At 28.2% G+C, this 26,799-nt stretch overlaps 4 protein-coding genes across 5 annotated transcripts; 3 read left to right on the plus strand and 1 right to left on the minus strand.

Annotated features, from left to right (window-relative positions):
* The first annotated feature begins 571 nt into the window (after positions 1–571).
* On the plus strand, positions 572–2,537 carry LOC124916059. The gene is made up of 3 exons (XM_047456795.1): positions 572–1,130; positions 1,227–1,324; positions 2,421–2,537. The coding sequence occupies exons 1-3, from the start codon at positions 887–889 to the stop codon at positions 2,535–2,537; spliced, it is 459 nt and encodes a 152-aa protein (XP_047312751.1). The 5' UTR covers positions 572–886.
* An 8,232-nt stretch (positions 2,538–10,769) lies between these two features.
* Positions 10,770–12,369, plus strand: LOC124915175 (probable amino-acid acetyltransferase NAGS2, chloroplastic). Its single transcript, XM_047455844.1, has 7 exons — positions 10,770–10,968; positions 11,035–11,186; positions 11,259–11,529; positions 11,603–11,700; positions 11,784–11,895; positions 11,963–12,122; positions 12,187–12,369. The coding sequence occupies exons 1-7, from the start codon at positions 10,855–10,857 to the stop codon at positions 12,261–12,263; spliced, it is 984 nt and encodes a 327-aa protein (XP_047311800.1). The 5' UTR covers positions 10,770–10,854; the 3' UTR covers positions 12,264–12,369.
* A 434-nt stretch (positions 12,370–12,803) lies between these two features.
* LOC124916811 (NADH dehydrogenase [ubiquinone] iron-sulfur protein 4, mitochondrial) lies at positions 12,804–15,895 on the minus strand. The gene is made up of 5 exons (XM_047457578.1): positions 15,677–15,895; positions 15,391–15,479; positions 13,984–14,113; positions 13,203–13,232; positions 12,804–13,018 (listed from the first exon to the last, which is right to left on the minus strand). The coding sequence occupies exons 1-5, from the start codon at positions 15,836–15,838 to the stop codon at positions 12,959–12,961; spliced, it is 471 nt and encodes a 156-aa protein (XP_047313534.1). The 5' UTR covers positions 15,839–15,895; the 3' UTR covers positions 12,804–12,958.
* Positions 15,896–22,110: 6,215 nt separating this feature from the next.
* Positions 22,111–25,523, plus strand: LOC124914488 (telomere repeat-binding factor 1-like). 2 transcript variants are annotated; one of them, XM_047455046.1, is made up of 7 exons: positions 22,111–22,229; positions 22,693–22,852; positions 22,997–23,214; positions 23,397–23,481; positions 24,111–24,194; positions 24,849–25,213; positions 25,295–25,523. In XM_047455046.1, coding segments are annotated over exons 2-7 (903 nt in total). In that variant the 5' UTR covers positions 22,111–22,229; positions 22,693–22,702; the 3' UTR covers positions 25,296–25,523. The 2 variants fall into 2 exon arrangements, with proteins under 2 accessions (XP_047311002.1, XP_047311000.1); XM_047455044.1 differs by having other exon boundaries at positions 22,123–22,262.
* Positions 25,524–26,799: the final 1,276 nt, after the last annotated feature.

The raw sequence follows: 26,799 nt of genomic DNA on the forward strand, positions 1-26,799 counted from the left end.
TTTAAACGGTTTATTTTTTTTAATATAAATAGAATTTTTAAAAAAAAAATAATTTAAAATAAAAATATTTTAATTAATAAATTAAATAATATGATAGAGGAGAGAGAAATGATATATTTTTATTTTAATTATTCAAATCATCCAAATCCAAGGAGGTGATATTGTTATTTTGATCATGTATATATGTTATTTAACTTTATGTTATGTATGTTAAAAGATAAAAATCTAAAACAAGATTATGTAGATATAGAAAATATAAATGTAATTTAAACAAAAAGCTCTTTTCTTACAAAATTAAAGTCTCAAATTTAATTTTCATAATAAAACTAACTAAACTTTAATAAAGTAATAAATGTGCCTATGTCTCACTTATTCTTTTTCCATTTTTAAAAAGTTATTATTTCTTTTGTATTAAATAAAACTACAAAATTACAAAATACTTTAAATGATGATTTGGAAAAACAATATTATACCAAATTATAAATTAGTTTAGATATTTTATAAAAATGAAGTAAAATATAATAATGATAATACAGAGTGTACATTGAAGAGGGGTTGAAAGAAAACGGAAAAAGTGTCGCCGGTCATCGTCATCATCGTCGTCTTCTTTATGATGGATGATTCATGCACAAATCCACTATAATTTGACCACTATAATCTGATTAGGTTTAACACTCCACGTTTCTTTTCTTTTCTTTTCATCCTTTGCATTTATAAGCATTCAATCTCACAATAGACATGTCCAATTAATGTCATACATACCTTTAACTCACATCTTCAATAATCAATTGCTTTATTTATGAACTCTGATCGATCGTATCTCTGGATTCCCGCCGAGATTCATTACTGAAAATTCAGTTTCTCAATTTTAGATCTAGCAAGAGAGATGGGGAACTGTCAGGCTGCGGAGGCTGCAACCATATCGATTCAGTATCCGGGAGAGAACAAGGTGGAGATGATATACTGGTCTGTTAGTGCTCAGGAGATTATGTCTTCGAATCCAGGATACTATGTGGCACTTGTTGTAACTGCTAGGTCAGAGAATGGTTCGGTGGTTCGACAACTGAAGGTGCTCCGACCGGCAGACATCTTGGCTATTGGACATGTTTATCGGCTGATAAGTTTTGAAGGTATGAATTATGTATAAATTTTAGGTTTTGGTTAGTCTTGCATGTTATAAGATTATAACAACGGGCATGATTGTGGGGGTGTCATGCGATTTTCAGATGTGTTGAAAGAATTGGCAATGAAGAAGAAGGCAAAATTGGGGAAACTGATGGTGAAGAAGAAGAAGACATGTGATAATGGCAATAGCAATAGAAAGGTAATCTCAATTCAAGTTAGATTGATTTTATGAATAAGATGCTAATTTCTTCAAATCTCTAGCTTAATAAGTTAAGATACATTTCTTCTCAATGTTTACAATGATAGATGAGGAGATCATCATGAAATGTTTTAGACCTTGTTTTGATTTTGGGTTAATTTGAAAAATCAAATAACTCCTACCTTGCTTAATTCTGATAAGTGTTTTTGAAAAAAAGTTGGGTTATTTGAAAAATAATTATTAGTGATGATTTTTTAAGATGTGCGGATATTTTGTTGATAAAAAGATTTAAAGGTATTAATATATAATAATAAATAATAATTTTAAAATAGAGAGTATTTTTGTTAATGAATTTGGTATAATTTGATTAGAGAAAAAGAGTGAAAAATGTTTATTTTAATTGTCATAATAAACAAGTTTTTAGAGTTTGTTTGACATGTTTTTCTTTTAAGATTTTATTAATGTTTAAAAATAATTCACATAATTATCAATTATCGTTATAACCATCCAAATATTATTTTATCCACTAAAATATCCTTATTATATTTTTATTAATTTTAGATACTAAAATACATTTTAATAACTAAACAAATTCAAAATTCAAATAATTTATTCAATAATTTATCTTTTTTTTTTAATCCAAAAATAAACCCCTTTTCTTTTATTTTTGGATAGATTATTTAGATAGATCTGCTAGTTAGTTAAGTAGGCTAATTAATATTAATAGATAGCTTTGAAGTCCCCAACTCCCAACAAATACTTGGTCTGGTCCTTACAATAAAATAATAATATATTTAATAATGTCTGTTTTTTTGGTGCATTATTATTCCTTAAAAGTGGGTAGGCTATTACTATTAAATATGCTTTAGTATGCATCTCTTTGGAATCCACATAATGTGTAGATTCAGTGTATACCAGAAATTAGGAATATGGCATTATGAGTTATAACCTAACAAAGTAATTTCAGCACTTTTTTTTTAACAACCCAAATTAATTACATAAATGAATATGACAGCTAGAGGAAGAAGAAGATGATAAAGATAAAGATAAAGAAAAAGATGATCAAGATGAAGATGATGAGATGTACCACCAACAGCAGCAGCAGCAATATCACAGGCTTGGAGTTGGAAGGTATAATAATGGTCCTGTTGGGCAATGGAAACCAGCTTTGCAGAGCATTGCTGAAAATGGGACCTTAAAATCCAACTTTTAACAACATCAATCATCATCAAATCCTTCTTTCTTGATGCAACCCAAAAACCCTAATAATTAAACTCTAAAGGCAGCTTAATTAGATTATTGTTATGGTAATGATTGATATATTCTTGATTAGATTGTAGTACTATTTATCAAACCCTTAATTTAAGTACATCCTGTTATATAAATATAAATGATAAGTTTGTATTTTAATCTTATTATTGTTGGTTGAAGATGGAACTATATATGGCTCAAGATTTAATAGTCATTGATTTTCTTCTAATGCTTATGAAAGAAGAAATAATCGAACCATGTAACAAGAAATCAAGGAGGAGTGGATTGATTCTTGTAATAAATTTGAAAAAGTATATATTTTTAAAATTACTTGCCCGTGCATTTGCAAATTATAAAAAATTAATAAAAAAATAACCTTAAAAATGTGACTTTATAATTTAATTTAATATTTTTTTGTGTAATTATTAAAAAATATGACACAAAATAACAATTTGATAAACATACATTCATTTAACTTTTTTTCTCATTAGTTCACTAATTTTAACCTCATTTCTCGGTCAACCAAAATTATCATTTCTTACATAATAGACATCTCATATTACTAATATCTTAACCTCATTTTTGCACCTTATCATTTCTTACATAATAGACATCTCATATTACTAATCTCGTAACCTCATTTTGCATCCAACTATCTCAACTGTACCAATCCTTTATTACCGGTCTTTTATCTCTCGACAAATCAACCATCAATCTCTCTCGACCCGGTAATTCGGACACTTTAAAAATTAAGCATCATTATATATATATATATATATATAAAAGTTAGTTAAAAGACTGAACTTATATTGTTAAAATGTCCCGCGTTTATCAAATTTGGTGTTGAATTTAAAATATAAAGTGTTATTAGCATAGTTGGTTAAATAGTTATATTTGTTTTGTTAGGTTGCAAGTTCGAAATATATATATAACATTTTTTATTTTATTTTTAACCGTTTTAAGTTTATGGGCGGGTCAACCCACAATCCGACTCAAGTATCCATTACTTTCACATATATATTTAAATTAACCACAGCTCTCAACCCGACAGTTCAGACACTTTAAAAATTAAGCATCATTATATATATATATATAAATTAGAGAGTATTTTTTTAGAATTTTAATATATGATTAATGATTTGCAAGAATGAATCGTTAGAATAAATTAGGAAGTTCAAATTATAGAATTCGATACTTAAAATATCAAAATGTCATGATTTTAAAAAAATTCAAAATTTCCATCTGAAATATGAAACATGACATGACCCACATAAACTCTCAAATAACCCAACATCAAATAATCTCTAATTATCATAATCTAAACTAGAAAATAAATGATGATTTTTTTAATAAAAGCATGATGGATTTTCTTTAAAAAGTTTATTATTTTTGGATTGTAATGAAGACATTTTTGTTTTAACAAATAAAAGTATTCTCTAATTATCGGGTCCCATACGAAGACATGAACGGTCAGGAGATATCAACGGAAGCTGTCTTTTTTTAATTTTATTAGGGGTGATTTTGAATGAAATTTCGATTATTATTTTAGAACTTTACATTCTGTAAAATTATTAAAATATTTATTTATATTTAAAATTTATAAATATATATGTATTAGTGTCTATTTTTGAAAATATAAATAATTTGTATTTTCATTAATTAATGATATGACAATACTCTAAAACTAGCTAGCTTTTAGAGAACGAAAGAAACAAGATAAATGAAATGGAATTATCAAGAGATCCTAAAACTTTTTTATTAAAGAATATTTTGTCTTAATTATATATATATATATATTATTTTGTCTAATATTTTAATTGAAGTAATAAATTCATTATTTGTTAAAACGTAACAAAATGATGACATTTGTTTTTATAAAATTAAGATTTATTTTTTAAGTTAAATTATCAAGATTCTCTAATACTAAGATCTCATTTTTATTCAATACATTCATTGTGAGAATCAAATTTAAATAAATCTATTAAAATGATGTAAATGGGTTAGTGGTATATATTTTAATAGTAAATACTTAAATCAATTATTATATTTAGAGTGTTTTTTTTTTTTTTTTTTTTTTTTAAGTATTACTGAGATTCATTGGATGATGTCAAGTCTTTAGATAGTTGCTGGGAAGTTTGGATTGATGCGGCAGATATGACATACACATACTTACATATTTGAGTTCTCATCCTAATTATTCTTTTTTTTTTTTGGGAAAACAGTTAAAATCATTTCATTAAAATCTCAAAAGTTGGAGGGTCAAAAATTAAAGCTTGACTAATTTTAGCTATGATAAATGATGACAATCAAATGACCATAAAGAACTTGATTAGTAACAATCAAACATACAAAATACAGAGATTACAAAATTTATCAAATCATAATTATCCCAATCAGGATTTTTATTTTCATACCAACCTGATATTTCAACATGTTGTTTTCCTCTTCCCCTTCCCCTTCCTCTTGTAATAAAAAAGGGATGAACTGAAAAGGTTGATGAATACTGTCTATTCACATTTTGATTTCTTTCTTTATATGAACCCGTTCTAATTTGGTAAAAATAATTATTATTCAGGATTTCTGGGCTTTTCACATTGTTATTCTCAACTTGAATTTCGAGATCATTGTCTTTATTTCCTTAAACTTCAGCTTTGGAATTCTCTTCTTCCTCTTGATTAACCTGAGTATCTTCCTCTCTATTTTCATCAGCAACCACTTCAACTTGATTTAATTGAGAATTCTCAACTACCTCTTCAACATGATTAGGTTGAGGTTCCACCTCCTTCTTCGTACTGCTTTCTTCTTGTACATAATTTTCTTTATCTTTTGTTTACTGTTCTTTGACCACATTTTGTTATTTGAAAATAGACACCTCTGTTTTATTTTCCTGTATCCTTACTTTCTGGCTTTAACGAATTTTTTGATCTTCTTCCTTAGCCAAATTACATTTTGGGCTTGCATGTTGGAAGGTATTGCAAAAAGAGCATCTGTTTGGCCTTCACTCATAAGTGATTTCCATGACAGTAGGTTTTCATTTTCTGTCTACTACGGTCATACTTTTCGGTAGTGTGCTTCTAAGATGCAGCTCAATGCTAATTCTAGCAAATGATAGGTGTTCTCTTCCTTCAGTAATTGGATCAATGTATAATGGTCTACCCAATAAACCTGCAAAATGACTAAATGCTTCAGAATTGTACATATGTATAGGTATATTCCAAAACTTGAACAATATATGTGCAGTTTCTTTTGGCTTACTCAATAGGTTTAAGTCTTTCGACAATTTTTCCAATTTCATACAGTTGGATCTTATATATGTATGCCCATTTTCTAGAATTTCCTCTAGATTAGTTGGAGAGAAGTCGTCGAGCTTCTAATGATTGTACTCGTCCAATGTGTATTATTCATAATACTATTATTATGATGTTTTTGAGATTCGTTCAATACCAGTAGAGTCTGTCGGGGAGTTAATCGTTCTTCTCGAGGATTTACGAGTTCGATAACTTTTTAAGTATTTTTTCTTATAATGTTTTCATATAATGTTTTGTCGTTGTGCTTATACAACCCTTTTTTTCATTTTCATGAATTAAAAAAAAACTATTTTGAGATAAAAACAAATTACTTAAATCAATTATTCATGAATTATAATGGATTGGACACACACACTTTTTACCCCCCTTTACATTAAAAATGACTTTATGCTTTTGAAGTATAATTGAGTTAATTACTTATTACATGGAACCTTATATGGGCCTAGGCATGGCCCAGCTAGCCTTACCTCATGGGCCACCTGATAACATTATTATGACATGTCATTCATATGGATTAAACCTAATTAAATTCATGTTTGTTTTTTTTACAATATTTGATATTTTATCCATTACAACATATTCCTCTTTCAACGGTCGTCCATTACATACTTTGAATATCTCAATTTTTTCATTTTTCTTTTATAGTGTTTGTCAATTTACAAGTTAAAATCAAAATGAATGGACGAAATTAAATGTAATGACGTTTAAGCATTTAATTACTTATGGCATGAAATTGAAGATTAGATTGTATAAATTGCCATGAGGATGGGTTTGGTTCAAGAAAACACAGAGTTGTAACCAAAACCTGGTGTGGAGTTTAATGTTTAATCATATATATATAGAAGGGCTACAATGAAAAATTTAATGATAAAAGTTAGAGCACTTTCATATATGGTGTAAGAATTTGATAACATTTAATGGGTTTACTAACAAGAGTGTGTTTATTTGAAAAAAATTATAAACTTGTAAGAAACTATATCTAGATTAAGTTCATTGGTTGACTTATCAATCTATACATACATGCATGGACAAATCTATTTTATTTATTTAGTTCAATTTGTTTACTTGATATATATTGGCATGAATTGTAATGCATGTTTCTGATTTTCATTATGCGTTCAAGCCTTCTTCCAATCAAGAAAATCAGCTAGGCCTTCCTTCCGACCAAGAAAAATCCCGCGCGACCGAAGAAGCCTTGCTCCGCATTGATCAACGACCAAACCGCATTGACCCCAACCCAGATCATGTTCAAATCCGACCCAGCACACTCCCGAACCGCTCCTTGTGAACCGACAGTCCACTCGATGACCGGTCCAACCCAGACCTAAGGCCTATTTATTTTAAGTTAAAATTGTCAATTCCAAATACATGTCTTAGTGTTGAAATCCATCAAATTACATAATGAGAGTGTGTTGATTGATAAATTATCGAAGAATGTAGAATCTCATGGGCATTGAATGTTGGGGTGAAACAACAATCGAAAAAACTTCGGTGTTACTCGTGAGTGTTGAGATCCATCCAACGACGTGATGAGAGTGTGTTGATTAATAAACCAATGAATAAAGTAGAATCTTATGAGTATTGAATGCTGGGATGAAACAACAACTGAAACCACTTCGATGTTACTTGTATATGTTGAGAGATACATCAAATGACGGGATGACAGTAGGTTAATTAAATAACCAGCAAAGAATCTCATATGAATGGATTAAAAAAAATGGGCATTGACGGTTTGGGTAAAACAACATTAAAAAAAAAATCAGAGAATACGATAGTCGAAGAAAATAACAATATATCTAAAAAAAATTAAAATTTGTTTCTAAAAAAAATTAAAATTTGTTTTTATATTAAATATATAATAATAAATTATTAGAGCCCTCCATCAATTATTAAATGAATCATTGATGAATGTTGTTTAAAACTAAAATTGAACGAAAATGTGATTTTAATAGCATGTTAGAATAAAGAGAAAGATGATAATATTGAATATTATATATTGAGTTACATAGGTACGTCTATTATTTAGACATTATATTCAACTTAACTTATATGAAAATGAATATAATAATAATTATAATATTGTAATAATATTTTACGAATATATATATTATCTTATATTATAATCAATTACTATAACATTTTTACTCAAAAAGAGAAAACGTGTATTGTGGTTTGTTTTAATATTTATTCTCCATTGCGGGGGAGCTATTGTAGATTAAACATAAGTAAGTTATTGAATCCAAATTGAACTTCAATGTTGACTCACCTTAGTTTATCAAAAGAAAAATAAAATAAATTGAATTGAAAAAAAGGACAAAAATTAATTGTTGGTATCAGAAAACTGATGCACAATTGGAACTTACCCCAAAATATCGATCAGATACATGCATTCCCCTGTACATCTTTCTTAAAAGTTTCCTCTAATTTAATAAAATATTAATAATATACTCCTCATATTGCTAACAAAAATAGTTAATAATAACCTTTATAATTTATTCAATTACAAATATTAAGCAACAAGTATAATTTTACCACTTTACTTACATAACCCATACTTTCTTATTTAAATATTAATAATATTTTAAAATATAATTTAATTGAAAAATAAATATTATTTTGCTAAGAGTATTCGCCGCATATGCCTTCCTCTGCGCGTGTCATGTGTGATGTGTATATATATATTCTTCATCTTCTTCTTTTTTTCTTTCGATGTATAAATAAATGGCTATGGCCATGATTTGGAAACTAAGAAATGGGATTTACCCAAACGAGAATACAAGTTTGAATAATTGGGGTTTAGGGAATCAGGGTTCATCATCATGTGTGATGATGACTTCGAGGGATCATGAGGTGATGATCGGAAGAAGGATGAGATTAACATCGCCGGCGGCGGCGACGGCGAGGTGTTACGGCGGCGGTGGCGGCGATTGGTGGAGGAAAGGGGATGAGGATAATTGCTTTGTGGAGAGAATGAGGGAAGCTCAACCTTACCTTAGGTTACATAGAGGAAGTACTTTCGTTCTTCTTTTCACTTCTCAATTTCTTACCACTCATCATCACTACTTGAAGACTATCCTTGAGGTTAATTACTTCTCTTTTACTTTTTTACACTACTTTTTTACTTAAAATTAATACTACTCATCCATCCATCCTTTTACGGAGAAACCCATGTTCTATTCACTCAATTTTTCATCCATCCATCCTTTGACGGAGAAACCCATGTTCTGTTCACTCAATTTTTCTTTTCTTTCAACCGAAACCCTCTTTTATCTAGAGAACTAGGAATTAAATTCTACCCGAGCTAATTTTTTTCGATAAAACTTATCTCTATAATAATATTGTAAATCAACAAAATATACCTAATTTAGTGTCGTTAATTTCATTTAGCAATAATTATCGTTGTTAGTTTCGTTTACATACAAAATATTTTAAACTACATGCTTATACATATATCCATCTTGGCTCTATTTAGATTCACTCTGAAAATGATAGTGTTGATTATAAAACAAAAAAAAAAATATTATGAATAAAATGAATGTATTAACAAAATTAAAAAATTAGGTCTATATCACATTTCTATATAGTGAAATTTATTATTTAGCCCTATTTGGAAATGTTGAGGGGTTGGATCGAGTTTATGACATTCTTTTTTTAATTTATTTAAAATATTTTATTAAGATATTAATTTAAACGAAATAATATTCTATAATTTACTTTCATGAGGTATATATTAACCAAATTTAAATAATATATTCAGTGTTCTAGTTGTTTTCAATCTAATCAATATTATTATTTTTTTATTATTATTTAATATAAAAGATATGATTGAATTATATAAAACTTTTTAAGGTGCAAAATAAAAGAAAAAATGGTTGATCAAAATTGTTTGTTAGATGATGATAATTTGGGGTTTACATATAAACTAAAATTGGTAAGTTTACAATGATAGTGAATTTTTTCTTAATATTTATTTATGGATACAATTTATTTTGTTTTGTATAAAAACTATTTTTTAGATAGTATTATATTTTGAATCATTTTGAATACTTGTGTGTTCTTAATGTAGAGTTTTTTTAATAATAATTTAGATGAATAAAATCCACCTAATAATGATTAATAAAAAAAACATTACTGAAAATAGATTTTAAAAAGAAAAAAAAAAAAGTGGATGATGAATGATCACTATTGATTAGTGATCAAAATCTAAACATGAGAGGTACAAAACATTTTCAATCGCATCTATCAAACACATCAAATGTGTCGATTTCGTATTACAAAAGACATTCAATTATTCATCTCAATAAATGTAATTGATATTAATTAATTATGACATCATATATATATATATATAAATAAAGATCATGATAATCCTTTTCCCAATTTCTCATGGCTTTAGCTTCTAACTAAGAGTCAATTTGAAATTTGGCCTCCTTTTCATTCAAATTATAATTTGTATTTATTCTTATTCAGTCTATTTGACAATTCTCTCATTTTTTTTAAAAATCATTTTCATTCAAATGATTATGTATTATGTTAATAATCTGTATTTAAATATAAAAAAAATTATTAACTCGTGGGTAGCTCATTTATAGAAGAACAAAGATCTCAAACTATTTTCACTAAAAACGCCATAAGTTACGAGAATCGTGGTAGTTTTGAAGCCCCTAAATCTTTTTCTTCCATTAGTTCCATCTGTGTCCCTGAATTTGCAGGATATTTCTCTGCTTCATGGACTAGGAGTCAAATTTGTAATTGTTTCAGGGACACACATACAAATTGACAGGATCTTGAAAGAAAGAGGTAGAGTTTTACATTTTTTATCTTTGATTTTTATTTTTTAGATTTGTACAAAAGCATGAAACATGTCATATTAATGATGTAGGAAAAGAACCCAAGTATGTTGGTCAATACAGAGTCACAGACTCTGATTCTCTTGAAGCAGCTATAGATGCATCAGCAAGAATATGCAATATGATAGAGACAAAGTTGTCTCCTGGACCATCCTTAACTCATGTCCGTAGACATGGTAGCAATAGAAATCATGTTGGTGTCCCTGTTGCTACAGGAAATTTTGTTGCAGCTAAGGTAATTACAAAATGTACATAATTTTTCAAAAAAAACTTTCTGATCTGTTATAAATTATATTAGCAGAGAAGAGGAGTTGTGGATGGAATTGATCATGGAGCAACAGGTGAAGTAAAAAAGATAGATGTGATCAAAATCCTTAAGGAACTTGATAAAGGGCAGATAGTGATGTTAAACAATTTTGGATATTCCACTTCTAGTGAAGCTTTGAACTGCAAGTATGTTTACATTCATCACTTACATTCATCAAACAAGACCTTAATGTGCTGATTTCAACCTTTGTATTGTAGTTCTTATGAAATTGCGACAGCTTGTGCCATAGCTCTTGGAGCAGAAAAACTTATTTGCATAATAGATGGACCAATAGTTGATGAATGTGGACACCTTATTCGTTTTCTAAGCCTTGATGAAGCCGACAGTTTGATACTCAAACGTGCAAATCAAATCGAGATAGCTTTCAAGAATGGTGTTGGTTTCAATAATGGAAACGGATTCTGGTGTTCTTCCTCCAAGGAACATGGTTTTGAAATTGGATTAGCTGCTGCAGCTTATGTTTGTAGAGTAAGTAACTTAACAATATATCTATCATTACTTGATTTTCTTTCAATTTACATTGGAATTGGTTTTCCTTTAGGGAGGTGTGAATCGAGTTCATTTATTAGATGGTACTATTAGTGGAGTCTTATTGTTGGAACTTCTTCAAAGGGATGGAGCAGGGACCATGGTTGCTAGGTAATGTTAAGTTAAGATTTTGTAATGTTTAATTATAAACTCATAGAGTGATTAAAACTCTTATTTTTTTGTAAATATGTTAGTGATCTTTATGAAGGAACAAGGGTAGCTAGAGTGTCGGATATTGATGGGATAAAGCAAATTATACAACCTTTAGAAGAGTCTGATGAACTAGTGAGGAAGAGTGAAGAACAGGTGGGAAGAATTGATGTTGTTTGAATTTAATTATATTATTTTTGAATGATTTTGAGTATTATTGTAGATGGTTAAAGAAGTGGAATCATTTATAGTAGTTGAAAGGGAAGGGCAAGTAATAGCTTGTGCTGCTCTATTTCCATTCTTCAAAGACAAGTGTGGAGAGTTAACAGCTATTGCAGTTTCACCTCAATGTCGTGGGCAAGGGCAGGGGGATAAATTAATCGGTTGGTTTTATTTTATTTTATTTGGGTTTTTTATATTAGATTTGATTTAATTTTGATTTGACAGATTATATTGAGAAGAAGGCGTCGTCGCTTGGGTTGGAAATGATTTTCCTATTAACAACGAGAGGGACGGATTGGTAAGGCAATTTTTTCATTAGAAAATTGAACTAATGAATGATGTGAGTTTATGTTAATAATAGGTTTGTAAGACGCGGTTTCTCAGAGTGTTTACCCGAGAGTAAGAGGAACAAGATTAATTCGTCTCTAGGAGCAAAATACTACATGAAGAAGCTATTTCCTTTTGACAAAATTGGAAGATTAAATAGTAATGTAAAAACCGCCATGTATAATTAATTGAATCTAGTTTCTTTTGGGACATAAAGTCTTAATTGTAAAATTAAATGAATTGTTAGTATTATGCTTTATGTTTTCTAGTGTTACAATGTTTGATTTTCACTTAAAAATGCCTTAAATTAAAAATCATAATAATAAAAGTTGTTTGCTTCTAAATAAACAACTATGAACATTAATAAACAATCAATCTTTTGTAATTATTTTATTATACTAAAAGATATATTAATGACAAAGAGAAAACAGAAAGACATGATTGGGATATATAACATGCTTTTCCTACTCCCAGTTTTATCTTCAATTGGGGTAAAAAAAGGAAATAACAGGAGAAGAACAAGTATCATCATCATCATTCATTTATTAGATAGAACAAATATCAACCATCTCATAAGAGATTCACCATTTATAATAATAAGCAAACCCAGTTGAAAAATGAAAAAAAGCCATCAATGGTAGAAAGTCAATTATTCCTCCATTACTGAAAATCAGTTTTCTTCAGGCTTAGGTGGCCCCTTCCATTTGAAATTGTCTGCATAAGCTTTAATCTGTATGTATAATCATAAAGCAGACAACAACAAATGAGAGCTGTTTTCATCCAGGTCACGATTTTCAAATAAGACCGTGATTGTGACAAAATGTTAGTTTCCAAATAGGCTACTCTAAAATCAGATTAACTATTACAGGGAGTAAGAGAGTAGCAAGATGAAATTAAATGGAGTAGTTTCATACCTTCAAGAGAGGAGTGTGAGGTTTCTTGACCTGCATAATGGAAGTGGTCAAAAGGTACTCACAAGTATGAAATACAAAGAGTTGAAGGAAATTTAACTAGTCAAGTGTCTACAAGTTAACAACTATACATAATATGGCCTCTCTATATCAGGAATGCATAATCTATGTTTACACAACCTATTTCGAAAACTTTTTTGATTTTGGATCTGGAATCTGGATCCAATTAAGAACTGCTAATAAATCTGTGTTTGACTAAGTTATGTTCCATTTGTGATCGAATATGGGTCCACATCCCGATGAGATATCTAAAACAAAATTGGTTAACTCTTCATTCCCTTTCGGGTACTACTACTAATACACAAATATTGAGGGTATACATACATACATACATAAATATATACTGTTTTCCTTATATATGCATTAAGTATATAACTAAACCTCCACTGAGCTAAAACAAATCTCACAAACTATCTAAACAACCTAATACACAAAACATGCATTGTATGCCTTAAGCTCAGCATGATCAACACAGTGAAAATAGATAAAGCATGAGAAAATGAGATATTGCATACTCCATTTCTATCACCTTTTCTTCACGGGCATTGTACTCATTTTATTGTATACTATATGAGAATCAAATGATTAAATATTATTTAAACAACTTACAACCAATGAATCTTTACAAACTTTCTACTTAATCTTCACTATTACACAATATTTTCTCATATGTGGTGGCGCAAGTAATAATTGTAGAGAATTGCATTAGTTTAGCATCGTTTACCGTGTATCCCCAACCATGTTTCTCAGCAAATGCTTTAGCAGCTTCTTCACTGTCAAAAGTCAGTGCAGCCTCACCAACATTTGCATATGGGTCCCCTGTCGATGTCCAACCCATCAATGGATTTTCCCACCTATAATTATGTCAGAAAGTATAAGAACATAATGGCTTAATTTTCTATGAAATCAAAACTGAAACAAAATTAAAACTCTCGCATATATATTCATCATCTTCAACAATAACCCAGTCTCCAAATCAAATGAAGACTCTCGCAAATGTAGTACAACAAGATTTTTTTTTCATTTGAGACTCTGGAGGAGACTAGTACACTAAGATATTTACAAGAATGATGAGGAGACTTTCAAAAGACAAAGGAAGTATAGGTATTATTACATCATATGATGCAAGCAAGAAAGGCATTCATAGTTCCTCATAACAAACATATCCAGAGAACGGACATCAAATAGAGCAACATACAGAGCAAGTACATTTCAGAAACTAAGCTACCTTGAAACGTTTTATATAATTAAAAGGACCATCTCAAGGCACCATGAAGCTGCAACATTTTCTAAATTCTGAACAATAGGGTTCAATAACCAGGCTTCAATTCAGTATCTAAAGATTCTAATCAATCGAAAGAGCTCAAGTATCAACAATCATCAAATTTGAATCGGTTACAGGTGTTTCTGACCTCTAGCTCTAGAAAAGGGTTTTACCATAATCAGGAGTTTTCTCCTCCTACATTGCTTCTTCAAACAAACAATTTCGTCAATCTGCTCATTCATCAATCTACAAAATAATATTCTCATTTAAACTTATTTTCCTAATTTTCTTTAAGTCATCTGTCTCTCCAGACCTTAGGTTCACCTGGTAACAATCAACTTAAAGTTCAACTTGGAAAAAGTCTAAAAATCTCCTTAAATCACTCTGTCATTCAAATCAATATCTACATTCTTGCACCTAAGTGCATGCTTCTGAAACTTGAGTTCTTAGTTATAAAACTAGGGACAGGATTCAATTAGACACAGGGGAACTCTACTTGTGTTTATTTGACTCTCACTTTTTTTCTCTTTTCAATCTCTGAATTTCACCAATTGGGTAGAAAGGCAAGAAAACCAGGACACCATAAAGGGCAGGACAAGGTGCAATTGGACGTTTCCATAGTTAAACATCCCACAGTTTTTTCTCTTCTTTTTTTAAATCAGGGTTTAAGGCTCTCCACATCCCACAGTTTCTATTTGAAGTTCTTCAATTTATAAAAAGTCAGTTTAGAGTAATAGATTCAAGATATAAACAAAAACCAACTCCAACAGATCCTTCTAAGGTTAAGCAAGTTAAACATAAACAAGTATAGATCCACCAATGTTCTACACAAAAAGCAGTAAACCTATATAACAGTAGAAAACATACTTCTGTGTTGACAGGAAATTGATCTTCCATCTTCCAACTCTACCTGATCCTTGTTGCGAGGCTGTTCGGGCAGGAGAAAAGATTAAAACCTGCCAATAAACATACCACCACATTGAATATCAAGCACTCAATTCGCACCATTATCGAATACGAAATGGTATCTGAATCACTTAGCAATTTCCAATTGCAAACTCCACAAAATTAAGAATATGATATTGATTCTAAGATAAAGAGTGGTCTTGGACTAAGATCTAACATCGTTATGATTGAGAGAAGGAAAAAGTACCTTTCTTTTGAGGTGTTCATCGGGAATGCCCGAAACTATCCCGACTTCTCCAGGATAGACCTCGACCAAGGAATCCGATGCGTAACTTCTGGAGATTGGAGAAAGAAAGAGTCGACAAGTGCCGCGAGCAGGATTAAGCAAACGTTGCAGAGAGTACGCCATTTTCTATCACAAAAATTAGGGCAGATCCTAAGGAAGACGAACACACACCCAATTAGAGAAGAAGAATAACATTTTCTAGATTATTGACACCCAAAATCTAGTATTAGACCCTAATCTTACGATATATAACCAATTGGACCCTTAACGTTTTTACACATTCAAAGAAAATACATACCTTAATTAATTTTATAGCAAACAAATACATCAAAATAAACATATATATATAAAAAAAATTCTTGCTAAATTTATTGATGTGACAAGCCATCTAAATGTCACATATTTATTATATAAATAGGTATATTATTCTCTTGGTGTTATTGATAAAGAATTTTAGGATATGAATAAAAAAAATAACTTTAAATTAAAAAAAAAAATTGTAAACTTTGTATAATTTTCCTATCTTAATGTGGACTTGTTTATCTATTTAGGAAGATTTTGTGTTATTTTTTGAAATGTCACATATTATTATCATTGTTATAAAAAAAAAATTGTTTATAGACCATTTTTTGGGTAAACATCGGTCCAATTGATCTAACCGGTTGAACCACTTGATCGGATTTTAAATTTAAATATATTAGTATATAAATTGTATATATAATCACTTAATATATGCAAAAATAATCAAATATAGACTAATTAAACTTAATATTTTACCAATTAATTAATATCACACTAAATATTTATAAGTTCATACCATCATAACAACCATCACACCAAATATACTTAAATAAGTCAATAATATTAACCACAACATTGAAATGACTTACTATATTTTACTAACTATAAACAAGGGAGTATCTTTGTACAAAGCTATCGGGCTACCGTCCGGGTAGCTAAAATATTTTGTTTATATATAGCAATATAGGCGAAAAATTTTGTCGCTATTAATGGATTTTTGTCACTAAAAATAAATAGTAACAGTAACACGATGTTTATTTTCTTTATTTGTTTATCTTATTATCATTCTATCCAAGTTAGATTTTGTGAAATAATTTTAGCCCGAATATATTTTAAATTATAATTCCGCCTTTAATTATAAGCGATAGAATATATATATGTGAAACAAGTCAAATATGCCAGTGTAGTAACTATGAGGTGGACTTATTTATCTATTTACAAAGATTTTGTGCTATTTTTTGAAATGTCACATATTATTATCATTGTTATAAAAAAAATTCTTTCATAGACATTTTTTTGGGCAAACTTGGGTCCATTTATCTAACCGGTTGAACCACTTGATCGGATTTTAAATTTAAATATATTAGTATATAAATTGTATATATAATCACTTAATATATACAAAAATAATCAAATATAGACTAATTAAACTTAATATTTTACCAATTAATTAATATCACACTAAATATTTATAAATTCGTACAATCATAACAACCATCACACCAAATATACTTAAATAAGTCAATAATATTAACCACAACATTGAAACGACTTACTATATTTTACTAACTATAAACAAGGGAGTATCTATGTACAAGACTATCGGGGCTAACGTCTGGGTAGCTAAAATATTTTGTTTATATATAGCAATACCGGCGAAAAATGTTGTCGCTATTAATGAATTTTTGTCACTAAAAATAAATAGTAACAGTAACACGATGTTTATTTTCTTTATTTGTTTATCTTATTATCATTCTATCCAAGTTAGATTTTGTGAAATAATTTTAGCCCGAATATATTTTAAATTATAATTCCGCCTTTAATTATAAGCGATAGAATATATATATATATATATATATATATATATATATATATATATATGAAACAAGTCAAATATGCAAGTGTAGTAACTATGAGGTGGACTTATTTATCTATTTACAAAGATTTTGAGTTATTTTTTGAAATGTCACATATTATTATCATTGTTATAAAAAAAATTCGTTCATAGACATTTTTTTGGGGCAAACTTCGGTCCAATTGATCTAATCGGTTGAACCACTTGACCGGATTTTAAATTTAAATATATTAGTATATAAATTGTATATATAATCACTTAATATATACAAAAATAATCAAATATAGACTAATTAAACTTAATATTTTACCAATTAATTAATATCACACTAAATATTTATAAATTCGTACAATCATAACAACCATCACACCAAATATACTTAAATCAATAATATTAACAACAACATTGAAACAACTTACTATATTTTACTAACTATAAACAATGGAGTATCTATGTACAAGGCTAGGCTATCGGGGCTACCGTCCGAGTAGCTAAAATATTTTGTTTATATATAGCAATACCGGCGAAAAATGTTGTCGCTATTAATGGATTTTTGTCACTAAAAATAAATAGTAACAGTAGCACGATGTTTATTTTCTTTATTTGTTTATCTTATTATCATTCTATCCAAGTTAGATTTTGTGAAATAATTTTAGCCCGAATATATTTTAAATTATAATTCCGCCTTTAATTATAAGCGATAGAATATTTATATGTATGTGAAACAAGTTAAATATGCAAGTGTAGTAACTATGAGGTCATATCAAAATTAGAAATATAATAAGTTATAAGAGAAAAGATCTAAACAAAATTATCGGTTGTGATGTTTTATAATTAGCAATATCCCATTCAAACCTAAGCAACTTTTACAAGTAATCACTCATTTTCAATTCATAGCATCACCATTTAATCTCTTGTGCAAAATTGTTACCTAATTAAATTAATCATTAATTAAACAAGATCTCAAGACTAAGAGATACAAATATACAATTAATCCAAAGGAATTCTTAAACTAACTTCTTAAATATGCAAAATGCATTTATTTGAATATTAGCAACAACATATGAGTCGAGAGTGATTAGGGCATAAAATTCTAATATATTAATTTATGTTCATATGTAATCAATTTACATATTAGGGTATGTCTAGGTTAGATTTCAAAAAATAAAAAATAAACGACTATTTACACAAACTAACTTAGGCGTCGACCGTGACTATTCGACCGTCGACGAACCGAACAGTCGACGAACCTACCGTTTTCGCCACTAAAGAGATTAGAGAGTACCGACAGAGCCGCCGCGAACCCATGCAAAATAAAAAATTGTAACCCACAGAATTTAATAAAATTATACTATTTGATAAAAGGCAGTATTACAAAATATCAACCTTTTTAATTTATCAATATATATAATGATAGTATATACAACTAGTTATTACGATAATAATTGAATTAAATGAAATGAAATTCAAATTTTGTTTATTTTCAATCTTCTTTTTTAAAACACATCAAATTGTTTCAATAATATTTTATTTTATTTTATTTATTCATTATTTTTTTATTCTAAAAAGTATAATATATATTTTAAAACATACATTTTATAATTTAATTTATTCATCTTCTCTTATTACTTTGAAATATATATAAAAAATAAATAAATATATTAACCAGAGAATATATATATATATATATATATATATATATATAACTTAATATATAAAAGAGAGAAATTATTAACAGAGAAGTATAAAAAATAACATTTTTAATTTTAGGGAATGTTAGCAAGTTCTAATCAGGCATCCATATTATTGTAATTTTTTTTTCTCCTTACGATCATACTTTATATATATATATATATTAAATATATAATTATAATATTTACTATATTTTTTTTTATAATATATATAAAAATATTAATATAATTGAGAAAAATATGTTAATTGATTTATAATATATATTTATTAAATAAATAATAATACTTTTAGAAATTAAAAAAATTTGAAACCTAAAAAATGGTGGCCTTATACCATTGCTTGCATTACTTTGTCTGAGTATAGGGTAGAGAGACATATGAAAATGAGAAAAATTCTCTTTTTTTTTTATTTTATTTTATTAGGGAGAGTAAGAAATCCAAATATATTGAAGTCAAATGTATTTTAATGTACAGAGCTCGGGCGTGGCTTGGCCCGGATTCTGGTAGATCTTTGTCACTGAAGCTGATTCGGGTATTCTCTCTCCATGTTCCGATTAGATTCACCAGCTGATCTGGGGTGGTGCTTGCCGGCACATCGAATTTATGAAATTCTTTGAGTAGAGCTTGCCGGTGTTCCAAGGACAACATCAACAACCCCATATGGACAGATTGACATTAGTTTTTTTTAGCTGGTTCAACATGGCTTCGGCCCCGGTTGATCGCTTTCAAAAAAAGTTGAACGTTACTATTTTATCAAATTTGTTTAAAAAATTAAGTTTAGTGGGAGACATTCCTAGTTATAATAGAAATACATTTTATAGTCTTTAATAAAAATAAATAAATATGAACATGTTGTATAAATAACTATTATATACTATAAATTAATATTTCAAATAATAAAATTAGAAATGATAGAGAAGAGAAATGACGGACAACAAACAGTCCAATCTGATTGGTTAAAAAAACAAAAAAAATTATCAAATTTCACTTTTTTATTTTTCCAGTCAATAACGTGATGTCACGTCATTTCTTTCAAGTCCGTTCCCTAATTTCACACCCTTTAAAAACAAACAAATATATATATTTAATTTTTGATAAATATTTATCATTTAAATTTATAATATTATTATAATTTTATATTTTATCTATATAACATATTTTCTATTATATATTATATAAATAACTATTATATATTATAAATTAATAGTTCAAATAATAAAATTAGAAATTATAGAGAAGGGAAATGACGCGACAATGCAACGTGATTGGTTGAAAAAACAAAAAAAAATATTAATTTTCACTTTTTCATTTTTCCAGCCAATATCATTTCTTCCACGTCTCCTCTCTAATTTCACTCCTCTAAAAACAAACAAATATATATTTAATTTTTAATAAATATTTTTCATTTAAATTTATAATATTATTATAATTTTACATTTTATCTATATAACATATTTTCTATTATATATTATAAATTAATAGTTCAAATAATAAAATTAAAAATTAAAGAGAAGGGAAATGACAGGACAATGCAATGTGATTAGTTGAAAAAACAAAAAAATTATCAATTTTTACTTTTTTATTTTTTCAGCTAATAACTTGATGTCACATCATTTCTTCCACGTCTATATATTTAATTTTTGATAAATATTTATTATTTAAATTTATAATATTATTATAATTTTACATTTTATCTATATAACATATTTTCTATTATATATTATAAATTAATAGTTCAAATAATAAAATTAAAAATTATAGAGAAGGGAAATGATGCGACAATGAAATGTGATTGGTTGAAAAAACAAAAAAATTATCAATTTTCACTTTTTCATTTTTTCAGCCAATAGCCAATAACGTGATGTCACGTCATTTCTTCCACGTCCCTTCTCTAATTTCACTCCCTCTAAAAACAAACAAATATATATTTAATTTTTGATAAATATTTATCATTTAAATTTATAATATTATTATAATTTTACATTTTATCTATATAACATATTTTCTATTATATATTATATAAATAACTATTATATATTATAAATTAATAGTTCAAATAATAAAATTAAAAATTATAGAGAAGGGAAATGACGCGGACAATGCAATGTGATTGGTTGAAAAAACAAAAAAATTATCAATTTTCACTTTTTTATTTTTACAGCCAATAATGTCACGTCATTTCTTCCACGTCACCTCCCTAATTTCACACCCTCTAAAAACAAACAAATATATATTTAATTTTTAATAAATATTTATCATTTAAATTTATAATATTATTATAATTTTACATTTTATCTATATAACATATTTTCTATTATATATTATATAAATAACTATTATATATTATAAATTAATAGTTCAAATAATAAAATTAGAAATTATAGAGAAGGGAAATGACGCGATAATGCAATGTGATTGGTTGAAAAAACAAAAAATTATCAATTTTTCACTTTTTCATTTTTCCAGCCAATAACATGATGTCACGTCATTTCTTCCACGTCCCTTCCCTAATTTCACACCCTTTAAAAACAAACAAATATATATTTAATTTTTGATAAATATTTATATTTATAATTTAAATTTATAATATTATTATAATTTTACATCTTATTTATATAACATATTTTCTATTATTAAATAAAAATAATTATATTATTAAAAAAAATATATGTATAACAACAAATATTTAAATAAAATAAAAATTATATTTATGTATTTTATATTTATTTAATAATAATATAGAGATTTTTTTGACAATAAAAATAAATGAGTCCTAATTTACTCCATAGGCATAAGTAAGGGGTTTATTTTTGGCGAAATTTTTTTTATTTCCATTAATATCAAAAACGACGCACCTTGAAATAGGGTTCTTGAGGCGTTTATTATTGGCCATAACTATGTGATAATTCATTCTTGAGACTTCTGATAGCTGATCTGCTCGATTTCGGTCTGTTCGTTTCCCTTGGGCTATCTTATCAATGTATGTTCTTCCATTTCTTTGTGCTAATCTATACAATCTTTGATTCTGTTGATGCAATCTCACAGATTCTTTCCGATTTATCTTTCTTTACTGTAATCAGTTGTCATAATTTTCTTGTTCTTCTTATCATTTTGGCCCTTTTATCTTCTTGTGATTAAGATGAATGTCTGCTAGCTACATTTGGGTCTTGATTGTATGTGATATCAGAACAGAGTCTTATTCTTATTCTCCATATTTTACAGTGATTGACATGAAACAGAATGGATTGTAACTGAATATTTGGTCTATAAGCTTGTTTGATTGTCTTTTGAATTTGTTTATAGGTTACTTATAAGAAAATTCTATTTGATAATTGATTATTTATGTAGATATAAGTAGAATATTTGTAAAGTTAACTAATTAGGTTAATATATTTGTAAAATTTGTTCAGAATCTTGTTGATGGGTGCTCCCAAGCAGAAGTGGACATCAGAGGAAGAAGCTGCTCTTAAAGCTGGAATTGCAAAGTATGGGGCTGGAAAATGGAGTGCTATACTTAAAGATCCAGAGTTTTGTTTTTCTTTGTCTTTGCGATCAAATGTTGACCTAAAGGTACGTCAATTCACGATTCTGATTTGTTTTAAACACATTTCGTTAAATTGATTCATTCATATTATTTTTATTCATTGTAGTTTGTTAAATTGATTCATTCATATTACCTTTACTAGTTTACATCTTTGTTCATTGTTTGCACAGGATAAGTGGAGAAATATTAATGTGGCAGCAAATGGGTTTGGTTCCCGTCAGAAAATTAAAACTATTTCAAGAACCAGCCAAAGTATAAAGGAGGATGATGATTCTAAGGCAATTGTTGCGTATGTTCAGAATGAGGATGATGTTTATGATGATGTAGCCCCTCTTACTATTTGTGCAGCATTACCTTCTGACGATTGCTTCAAAAGGCAAATTCCAAGGTCATAAGAATCACATAATTTTGCATGTGCTGTTGTTTATATGTTTAACTACATTAGCTTGTGCTCATATTTCTTGTTTTCATGTGTTGGATGAAGTGACAACCACTTTTGCTCTTCCCTATTGCTTCAAAAGAGCTTCATGCTTATTTTCACTCAATGCTGAATAAAATATTTGTTTGTAGGTTGGATGATGTGATATTGGAGATTGTTACTAAGTTGAATGAGCCTCGTGGTTCTAGCAGAGTGGCAATTGCAACACATATAGAGGTATAATTGATATTTTTCAGATCAGAATGTGAGATTCTTACATGTTTGTAGAACTTTTATCAAGTAACATTTTCAATGACCTAGTTCTTTTAGTTGGGTTTGCTTACTTGCTTGGCTAGTTACAGTTAATTTAGTTAATGATTTGATTTAATGATTCGAAACCCTTCATCAAACCCTTGGTGTCCATCAAATTTCAACAATACGATTGAAATTATTTTTTTACTCTTCATATATGATGGGGGTGAATCCTCATGTACTCGAAAGGCCCTTTGTTTGATAGTCATGGATTACAATTATTGAACAATATAAAGTAAGGGGTGTTTCCATATCTCCTCATGGACCTTCTCGTGTTGAAACCTTGGTGCATTATGTTTCTGTAATTAATCAGATGATATATTGTTAGGATAAATATATTAATTGTGATGAACTTTCAAGTTACAGAGGTTTCGTTTTATTTTTAGTAAAATAGTGGCCAGAAATAGATAAGTATAATGGAACCCGGATGCATAGCGAAATAGGATAAAAAAGACAATATGACTTTACTTGCTTCCTCTTTCAAATGTTTTTTCATGCTTCATGAATTTATCAGATGCAATTTTTGTAGTGAAACGTGGCTATATATTTTGTAGGAGCAATTTGTGGCACCTCCAAACCTGGAAAAGCAGATGGATGCAACTTTAAAGCACTTAGTCGGCATTGGGAAACTAATTAAGGTAAATGTATCCTAAAACTTAATTTTATTTATTTGAAAAGTTATAACATGTATATACATGACTTTTCTCCAAATCTGACTTGTTGAGAAGTGATTTCTTACATATAATCATCTAACGATGAATAGATAGTTGCAAGCAAAGAAACAGGAAAATGGAATATTACATAATACCATCATTGATATCTCCCCAAAATATAGAATGCCTCAACCATTTGCATAACTCATGGGCAGACTTGACACATTGATGTTAAAACATCAAAATATCTCTTACAAACATAAAATACCTTACCATTTGCAGAGTTCATGAGAAGACTTAACATACTGTCTGTTGATAAAGAAAAACATTTGTAATCAAAGAACAAGAGAACTTTGTCATTATCATATGCAGGACTTCTTTAGATTCACATGATAATTATATGTTTGAGAACATGATTGCTGTGGTTGGGGACCAACAAGTGCCATACCAAGACTTCGCAAAGATAACTTTCATTTTTATTTAACTTGTACAAATGATGAACTAGGGAAGCAAACAACTTGTAAGAATCTTTAGGCCCCATACCTAAACAATCATTGAAATCTTATGTATGATTAATTCTTACTTCAATAAAATTGATAATTTCTACTCTGTTGCTAACATAGTAATTTTGATTGACAGGTCAAACATCACTACAGGATTGCTCCATCTCCTGGATTATTTCATGCAAGAAAAGGAGACTCCTCTTCCTCCTTGCAGCATGTGGAGGCACATAAGCAACAAGCTTCTCCTCCAAAAATAGACATGAGCGAAATCAAGATCCTTACTAAGTCGCAGGTCGACACAGAGCTAGAAAGTATGAGAAACATGAGTGCTCAACAAGCTGCACTTGTAGCTGCACGAGCAGTGGCTGATGCAGAAGCTGCCATTGCTGTTGCTGAAGCTGCAGCAAATGAAGCAGAGAAGGCAGAAGCTGATGCAGAAGCTGCACAAGTTTTCGCTGAAGCAACTATGAAGGCTCTGAAATGCAAAACCGTTTGTTTCTGGTAAAAAAATAAATCTTCAAATTTTAGATTACTTTCGGTTATACATATATATTATATATATGTTTGTTTCATTTGATGCAGAGTTTGAGAATTTGAGACTAGACAGCAATCTCTTTTGCTAAAAGTTACCAACTTGATCGTGTTACCTTTCTTCTTTGGTCATTTTCTTTATGTAATGGATTGATAGATATGCAAGCTTCTGTAAATGAGTTTGAGATTCTATTTTATTAGTTGCAAGAGAAAGAATTATGTATTAGTTTTTTCAGATTTTATGAAGTTAAGATAGATTACATAATTGGTAATATTTGTAGACAGTGATTGACCATACAAATTTATGTTTTTTAAGGCTGTTGTTGAGCATTGACAAATTTTCTGATATTTGTTCTATATTTCGTTTTCTTTGCATACTACAAAATTTAAATTCTTTTAATAAAATGATTTCTTTTAAAATATGATTAGAAAATTCCTCAAAATGCCTTGGGATGTACTTGTTATGTTTAGTTCACTAAATTTTATTTGATATTTTTATTTAAAAATAAAAATTAAGTTAGATGTTTTTTTAAGAGAAAGAATACTATATTTATCTTATTTGTGTTCATTTTTTAAATTTATCATAACTTAAAAATTTATTTTCAATATCCATGATCTTATAAATTTTGTCGTATGGAATAAAAAATAAATGTTATTAAGTTTGTAAATTTTGTCGTGTATATAAATGTTATTAAATTTGTAAATTTTGTCGTATATATCTAAATGGAATAAAAAATAAATGTTATTAAATTTATTGCGATCTCATCTAGATACATAAGTATTTATTTATTATTAATCTAAGTCATTTAACATGTGAATTTCAACTTCAACGTGACTTTGTTTCTTTTTAATTTAAGAATTAGTTTATTTTGATCGATGATTCATAAAAAGGTTGCCATTGTTTCTCAAAAACAAGTTTTTAAGGAAGAACATTGATTGTCAAGCTTATATCGAAATCAATGTTCTGAGGTGCTGGTTCTGATTTAACGACATAGAATGAAGAATGATGGGTTTGCGACATAGAATGAAGAATGATGGGTTTGCGGGTTATGATTAATTATAAGATACGAGTAATTATAAGATATGAGTTGATAATAGTTGGCTTGATATCGGCGTTTGATGCTGCGTATTAAGCAACAATGGCGAAAACGACAAATCAGTTTGGTCAGGTTTAGCTAATTAAAATATTTTAAATAGTTATTAATTTAATATTAATAGAATGATTTTATTATGATTTAAGTTATTAACTAATCTAAGTAGAATACCACCTATTAAATAATTTATATTAATAATAAATAAATAAATTTCGTGTATAGATGAGATGAGATGAGATGAGAAAAATTTAACATAGTTCATTTTCACAATTGGTAGGATCATGGATAGAGACAACAATTTTTTAGGTGTGAATAAATTTGAAAATTTGACATAACCTCATAGATAAATATAATATATATATATTTTTTTCTTTTTAATAATGGACTAAATAAATATTTTGTGTACTTTTTCTTTCATAAGTTATTATTGGAGCTTTATTTAAAAAAAAATTATTTTTTTAT

The sequence above is a fragment of the Impatiens glandulifera genome, chromosome 9, assembly GCF_907164915.1.
Source record: "Impatiens glandulifera chromosome 9, dImpGla2.1, whole genome shotgun sequence".
In the NCBI taxonomy this organism is placed as follows: Eukaryota; Viridiplantae; Streptophyta; class Magnoliopsida; order Ericales; family Balsaminaceae; genus Impatiens; species Impatiens glandulifera.